Here is an 8,583-nt window from a genome sequence, read left to right on the forward strand (position 1 = left end):
CTCCGTACACTTTACTGCATCTAGTTGAAAGATGACGATACTCCTTTTGCCATCTCTGTTTCTCGCTTCATAGTTACTTGCAATTAATTCTACTATCCACAAGAAGGAGAGAATAAGCTATCAATCTATGACAACTCCCGAAGTAACTTAAGCGCGAATTAGGCTAAAGAGTCTAATTCAACACAATGCTCTCACAAGCCATGCGTCAAATTCTTAACCTTGTCGGCCTGGACCTTTTCATTACTATGTTGCAACGTTTGCTAAGTGGTAAACGTTATTCAAAAGCGTTAGCCTAGCTAAGGAATCATACAAAGAAGCGCCTCATCATGTCTCACACTCAAGTGTGGAAACAGTAAGTGTCCAGACTTGGACAAGTTGGCAATGCTAATAGATTTTGCAGTCACTTGGTGCTAATCTTTTCACTTAGTGTTAATAGATTTTTGCTGCTACTAAGCGCTAATCTTTTAACTTCAAGTGATACTTTAATGTACACTATTATAGTGCGTGAAATTTTTGCTCCATCCACTCCCAACAGTTGGGTAGAGAGCAAAACATTGCTCATACTAGTTACTCGTCTTACACTTAATGACTAATTCATTTAAGCTCGCATTTCTTAGATGGTGTTACTCTTGAATGTTACTTTATCCAATGATGCAACATTAGTACAAGTTAAATTACAAAGTCAATCCGCGCAGCTCAATAGTCAAGATCATATACAGATCTATTGAGGGCTTACTAATTTCACAACTCCAAAACTCACCAATCAAAACTACGTAGCATGCCGCTAACCATAGCGCATGCATCAATTTTTATTGTGCCAAACAAGGCAACAAAACCACGGAGACTTTGAGTCATGTTTCCTTACTCTGGCTCAATTAAACTCTAACATAAAGTCTCCAAGACTTTTTGCTCATCTAAATAATAGGATTACATTGTTCACATTTAAACATCTCTACTAAGTTTAGGTCAACCAAATTAACTTCCATCAGCTAAGTCAATTTAGAGATAAATTCGCATTGGGATTAATTTGATAAGCATAATATAATTTTGTTGCAAAAATCTAAATTAAATAGTAACAATATTACACAAGTCGCAAGATCGAAAATCCGCTATGCTCGTAATCATCTCTTGTGCCACATGTGACAATTATCCAAAAATTTAATTTAATTCAAGCGAAAAATATTAGTTTTCAGGAGTAAATCTACAAAAATTTCTCTCAACCGAACAACCTCCCACTGACTATGGCATGTCTAAAGCATGATAAAATATTCTAATTCCATACAATAGCATCTTAATATAGATTCACAATCAACTCACGCTATGTTACATTTAATAATGGAATTTAAATAAAAAACAATTAATCATGTTATTCTAATCACAACATATTAGAAACTCTCTAGGCAAAAAATAACAATATGCTATGTTTAATATTCAGACTATGCCATAACAGAAAGTATATCAGTTCTGAAATTTTCTAATATTTTCTGGAATTTCAAATAATTAATAAATACACATAAAATCATAAATAAATATTCCAGAATCTGGGAAAAAGAAAAAATCATACCAGTAAATAGTAAACCATTACAGTAGTCTACAGAAAAAATTTTAGCCCAGAAACTTAGTCATGCAACACCAGAAGCATTTTAAAACAGAAATAATGAATTATTATTTCAGGAAAAATATTTTTATTTTCATAAAATTTTGAAAATTTTACAGTAGATTAAAAATTTAATTCTAAGTCTAACAGTACCAACCACGCTTAAAACAAAACTATAACGAATTACTTATGACCATTTAAAGCAATTCTAGATTTTAAAATACAACAAACAACGCCTTACACCCAGCTGCCAAACCAAACAAGCCGGCGGTGAAAACAGCATAGCTCGGCTGGGCACGCGGCGCGCATGGACAACGTGGCTGACACGCGTGTGATGGAGCGTGGAAGCACGCCCGGCGCGTGATGGCACGTGGCCGCCGCTGACGGCGTCAGTTGGCGCATGAGGCACACACGCTGCCTTCCGGTGTGTTTTCTAGTCCAATTTTGGTACTACTAGACTCCATTTTCCAAAATAAAAACTATGGTGGTATCAAAAATGACATTTAACAAATACAAATAATGGAGTGTAGCACACCCTCTCTCTAATGAGAGTGGAAGTGTAGAAACTCTACACTTCATCTTCTTCCTTAAGCCACTAAAAACACAAAACACAAAACGAACCGAAATTAGAGTTTTTTTTTTCTCATCAACCGTAAGTCGGAATCAAGCCCATAATATACCATTTCGAAGGTATCAAAACAAGGATTCCAAATATATAATTTTCATAACATAAAAACAAAGCGTTTAAAACCAGCATGCAGTCAAAGTTTCGAAAAATTAAATATGAATCTCCATTTTTCTCAAAATCCGACCATTGGATTTTCATGAAACTTTGCAGATATATTCTACATGAAATATACCACAACATATGTAAATTTCAAGTTGATTGGGGACAGTTCGAAAAAATATTAATTTTTCATGCATATATCACGTGTGTATATATATATAATTATATACATATTTTAATGCACAAAAAACAAGCACGAAAATACCCATTTATGGCTCTGATACCAATGTAAGAAACAGATAACGCAACAGGTAAAATGATTCAAACTATATCTTGTGTAAAAGAATCCAAAACAAAGAACCTTGTTGGTAAATCACGTGCTTGACAACCATTAACTATGAACAACCAGCAATGGAGTGATACTACAGTATGAGTATCACCCACACTAGTCACAGTGCAAAGGCTAGATCGTTCTCTGATGGGAGAGAGTTAGAGAGAGAGTATAGGGAAAAAATGTTATAGATAAAAAACCACATCACGTATCTGATGCTCTATATATTAAAATATATAATCAAATATCTAACCATATATATCCATCTATCTATATCTCCTAAGGATAGGATTGATGTAGATAGATAGAGGATTATCCTAACAAATAGGATAATCAAGAAATCAAATTCAAATTACATGGGTAATTTGAATGGGCCATGGGTCATGCCACATAGGCGCCCAAATTCGGGTCCAATACCTGGCCCAATTTCCAACATAAGTGATGTCATTTAAACCAAGGTGGTGGTGATAGTATAAAATTACTGAGCAAATCCAAGGAGAGAATTGAATGTTCTTCTGCTCCATACTATTGGTTTGGAGGAATTGGAAAGTCTATTCCTCTTTGATGGAGCAAATATATATATATATATAATACACACAGAGACAATGTACTTTGCAACTCTATTTTTTCCACTGCAACAAGAAACGGAATGACAATCATTATTTAATCAAAGACCCAACCCACCTTGAGGCCTTCAAGCGAAAATGTCATCCTTCAAGTTGCAACACCAGTAGGAGCAAGAAAACACTTGATGTATAATAGCACTTGCACCACAGACATCCTCCAATTCATATAGGAAACCATTTGATTTGAAAGAGAAAGTTGGCAAGTGAAAAGCAGTTTCGGGAGAAGTTGTCAGGATGTGAATTTGTGGGAAGTTGATTTTAATGTTTCTAAGTGGAAAGGAGTTTGTGAGAATTTTGATTATTGCCCCATAACTTGATAGAAGGAAAATAATACACAACTTCAGTACATGATCAACACCAAAATGAGCCCCCTTTATATATTAATATTGATAATATATTCATATAAGATATATTGAGGGTTCATTATGTCCACTCAAACTTGGACCAAATTTGACATGCTTTATTCTCAATGTTTCCCAATTCTTCTTACCTGGAAACTACTCTTGTATTTATCCTAACAATTACTCTAATGCTATGCAAGAAAAACTCAACTTTCAAAATAAGTTACATGATCTAGGCAATGCGGAACGTGATATGTGGATTTCATTTATTTGTAATTTTTTTTTAATTTATGTTTATTTTTTTTTATTAATAATTTAATTAAAACCTTAGTATATTTAGTTACTTATTTTATTAGAGATTAGGCTTCCAAATAATGTCATGATTTACTTTGTTATTTTTAATTAGGGTTTTCTACGTTGCCTATATATATGGCTCTATGTAATAGTTTTCGGTTAGCTTTGAGATAATAGTGTTGAGTTGTTAAAGGTTGTGGCCGTTTTTGTGAGATTAAGGTTTTGACCGTTGTATTCTTCTTTTCTCTTCTAGTTCTTCTCAAAACTTTTTGATCTTCTCTTTTAGATCAATTCTCCACATATTCTGATTTTAGGATCAATTGAATAGCCGATTTAGTACTTGATTGAAATAAAATAAAATAAATTTCAAATTATAGATACGTTTAAGAAGTATCAAATAGGTTTATGCTAGTATCCAAAAAGTATTGATACTCGATACAAATACAACTCTCATCTAGAAGTATCTATATTTCATAGGTTGCAATGAATGTCAAATCTGGAGGAGAGGGACTCCGAAATCCGAATCAAATTGGGTGGAAGAAGTTCGGGTGAATGCTGGAATCTTTCCCAAACCCTAGGATGTTTCGTTTTGAAGAACATATATATATATATATAAACAAGTAGATACTAATATACTATCTAATCAAAGTTTGATTCTTTGATTTTGCCATTAATACCCACAAGCAACTTAACCCTTCAAGTACAATTTAAAGTCTTTCCCTTACATCACACAGCTAAATGACAAAACTCCAATACAGATTTTTTCAAAAATAAATAATAATAAAAATTAAATAATCCAATCGAGATAAAGAAAAGCAGTTTCTTTCATACAAGAACATGTCACAATTCACAAAATCAAGCTTCATCAAGATTTTCACAATTAACAAACATCAAAATAAATCCTCAAACCCTAAACTTCGTTTAGTTTCGGAATGAATTGGAAATTTGAAACTTGTATAACAATTGTATATAACCGAGATAAACAAACACAAACATAGATATTGATGTAACTACATATAAGAAGGAAGATAAAGGAGAACCTAAAAGTCGAAAGTCTTGGAAGCTATCACAAATAAGCAGCAACAAGAAAATAATTTTCTAAAGAAATATCGAAATATTTTAAAAACAAACCAAACAAGACCATAATATTTTTAAATATTTTTAGAATTTATTCTAAAAGCACATATTAACTAGACTCTTGTAATAAATAAATGATAAAGAGTGATGTTAGGGATCCCAAATAATCTACTAAATTTTCTGCCAAATCTCTCACTTGTGTGAGTTTGTGTGGGTCGAAGTTTGGTAGATTATTTGGGGTTCGTAACATTTTCCAATAATAAATATAATTTTAAAATATACTACAAAACAAAAAGGAGAATTTACCCATAAATCCTATATGGGGGAGCTTTGATCCATTTAGTCCTAAGAGTTTTCTTATGGACGGATAGGTCCTAGTTTTTTTTTGAAAAGGCGTATCTCTTGAATAGAATACCCTTTTTAATGATTCATTTTGGGAACAAATTCCTGGGTGTGTGAGATTTGGTGGGTAAGACGTGATTGATATTATTCTGTGTGTGAGATTTGATGGAGTGTATCACGGTGGATGTGGATTTTGGCATTTCGGGGAGTGAACAGAGTCTTTTTTACTAGTGTGTTTTTCTAGAGACGGTGGTGTTGCATTTGCTCGGGTCTAGTAGAATGACACAAGGTATGTACATTTTCGTCGATTGTTCTTTATGCACAGGGGTGTGATGTGATTTTTTAGTTGGATAGGGGGGTGGGTATTGTTATTGGTTGGGGGTCATTTTTCATGTTTGTCGTGTGTTGTGTTAATGGTGGGTGTTTATGTGTAATGTGGGTTTGTTTGGTGGTTGATCAATGTGGTTTTCTACACGGGTTGGCAATTTTTTTCGCATTCGGTGGTCTCGATGTGTCTATGTTGGTTTACTGATGCACGTTAGCATGTTTGGTCATCATGGTGGTTTTGTTTCAATCTGGGTTTCATTTTTTTTTTTTTCAATCAAGAAGTTAACTGTAATGGTGTCTAATTCAAAAAAATTATACATCACCATAATGTGTAATGTATGGAATGTGTGATGGCCATGTGTTTGTTATGCGCAGGTATGGATGCTGGGATTTTGTCGTTATGCTGCTATTCGGTTGCATTATGCATCGACGTTCGAGAGAATCGTTGATGTTATTTGTGGGAAGTTTGATGGGTTGGTGCCGGGTCCGGTATACATGTTGTTCGACATACCTGGTTACAATAAGTTCAAGGTGGATCGACGTTTGAATTCATCATTTCCTTATAACGACTGTATACTAATGTGTAATACACATATGTTTGTATCATGTTGACAATGAGTTGAATAACATATTCTTTGTCATGTGCATTGCAGTGTACTTAGGTTATGCCTGTACAGGACTCGCTCACCAAACGTGCAAAACATTGTTCCATTCATGGACTCAATAATTGTTATCACTCTCCATAAACGCACTTCCAATGTAAACGTGTATGCCTTAACGATTCCTTACATACGGAAACAATTAATACAATCTCACAAGCTTATGGAAGACCCAATAATACATTTTCAAAGAAGTGTGACGGAACACATAATAACCAATATAACATTTCCCATCAAAGACCTAAACAACTATCGCAAATTTACGAATCACATACAAACAACACCTACAACAACACATCAGCCACCCATTCCGACCCATACTGGTTTAAAAATAAGAACACATTAAAACGATAAAAAACACTAGAAAACCTTGACAGAACAATGTCCATACACATTGACAATATAACCACTACTCCTTATTTTCATATCGTTCAACGACATAGTTGAGTACGGTGTCAATGCCGTGTTATATAAGCAGATCCAACACATCTACAGTTCCACAACACAGGACACTATACCTAGGTTGGCCAACATGTAATGCCAAACCACATAGACATTAGGATCACATAACCAGGACCACATTTTGGTTATATGGTTTAATGTGTATGTGGAATTCTCATATATCACCCATTAACATCACAATCCAATTGCAAAATGTGCCACCTGGATAATACCCCAACCTAAAAGTGAAAGAGAAACACAGAATGGTTGATCCTACCAAAAAAAAAAAACACACATCAACACAAGATTGAATACCAGATGACGTTGCCAAACAATCTAAACCCAACAAAATTCAAAAATCTAACAGTGGTGGACCAAATACCAAGCACATACCACAAAAAAGGCATACGACATAAGTATTAAACCCCAACGTTGCAACCCCTAACTCTACGCTAGCAAACCCTATCAATAGGCCTCCCATTCCCGACTCCTGAAATAAACATCACTAACTTGGTCGTGGCGTTGTCATCTCCGCAACACCCATTCAACGATACAAATTCAACGTCTGCTGGCTCTAACACCCAATCCCTCGTTCACACAATGTAGGGTTTCTGTATCCTAATGTGCCTCAATCTCACGACTTCTCGAAGTTGCAACAAAGAACATATTGGAACCCAATGTCATATTAACTACGCAACAATTCAACATTGGGAATACAGAAACTTTCCTACCCTGATAGTGTGAGATTCGATTGCAAAGGAGGGAAAACACAAAAAATCTATAGTGAGCTTGGTGTAAATGTGTAATTTCAGCCTATTGCAAAATCCCACATTCACCCTTTGTTTTCCACACACGCGTGTTCTGCCCCCATCCCTTAAAGTAATTTCACTTATAACGGGACTTTTGGGTCCATAAGAAAAACCTAGGGACTAATCAGTTCACAAAATCTAAATTTAGCATTTATTGGTACTTCACCCAAACAAAAATGACGAAATAATATAACAAGGTGAGATGATATCATTGTAAATGATAAAAATTAAAAATAAATAAATAGGATGAATCATCTTATTTTGAGCTCACATCAAAATATTGGACAATTCAATTCTTTCCAAAATAAATAATTAGAAACATAAAAATTGAATATAAAATTAAACAGAACCCTTTTACATGAGATGAATCTCACTTTTTATTAATCCTACATCAATTCAGCCATATATTTTTGTGCAGGTAGAATAATTATTGTTTACAAAGGTCAGTGACAATCTTAACTAATAAAAAAATATGTATAATTATTAGGGTTTAAATTAGTAAAATGGTAAATAATGGTTTTAGGTTATACTAACCAGAAATAACGGCGGTGCAGTAAACAAGGACGAAGATCATGCCGCCGAAGGCCCATGCGATGCCGAGGATGCCGACACCGCCACACTGGTCACGGTTCTTGATGGGGTCAATCTGGCTCTTGTAATCGATGACGGTGAGGACGGTGATGTAGAGGAAGAGAAGTGTGGCTATGAACTCTGCAATGATAGCTCTGTAGAACGACCATTTTGTCAGCTCCACCACGTCCACTAGCGGAGCTGGAGGCGGGTCGTGGTAGTCCTTGGCTGAGAACTCCTGCTCTGTTACTACTGTTTCCTCAACTTCCTTTGCCATTCTAACAAAAGACCCTGTGTGTGTACAGAGAGAGAGAGTGTGTTAATGTAGGATGTGGAAGGTGAGGAAGAGAGGGGTAGGTATTTATGGAGAGAGAGAGAGAGAGAGATTGCGGGGAGAGAGAATTTTGGACTCTGTTTGGAATGGTTTTAAAACTATGATTCC

General features: G+C 35.0%; 1 protein-coding gene across 1 annotated transcript in view; it reads right to left on the reverse strand.

Annotated features, from left to right (window-relative positions):
- The window catches only part of LOC114295875 (uncharacterized), a 69,590-nt gene extending 61,007 nt beyond the window's left edge, over window positions 1-8,583 (reverse strand). The window contains exon 1 of the mRNA XM_082919412.1: window positions 8,106-8,583. Within this exon, the coding sequence (XP_082775538.1) occupies window positions 8,106-8,418 (313 nt within the window). The 5' untranslated portion in view covers window positions 8,419-8,583. The remainder of the gene's footprint in view (window positions 1-8,105) is intronic.

The sequence above is a fragment of the Camellia sinensis genome, chromosome 3 (genome assembly GCF_055761805.1).
Source record: "Camellia sinensis isolate YWXY chromosome 3, ASM5576180v1, whole genome shotgun sequence".
Taxonomy (NCBI): Eukaryota; Viridiplantae; Streptophyta; class Magnoliopsida; order Ericales; family Theaceae; genus Camellia; species Camellia sinensis.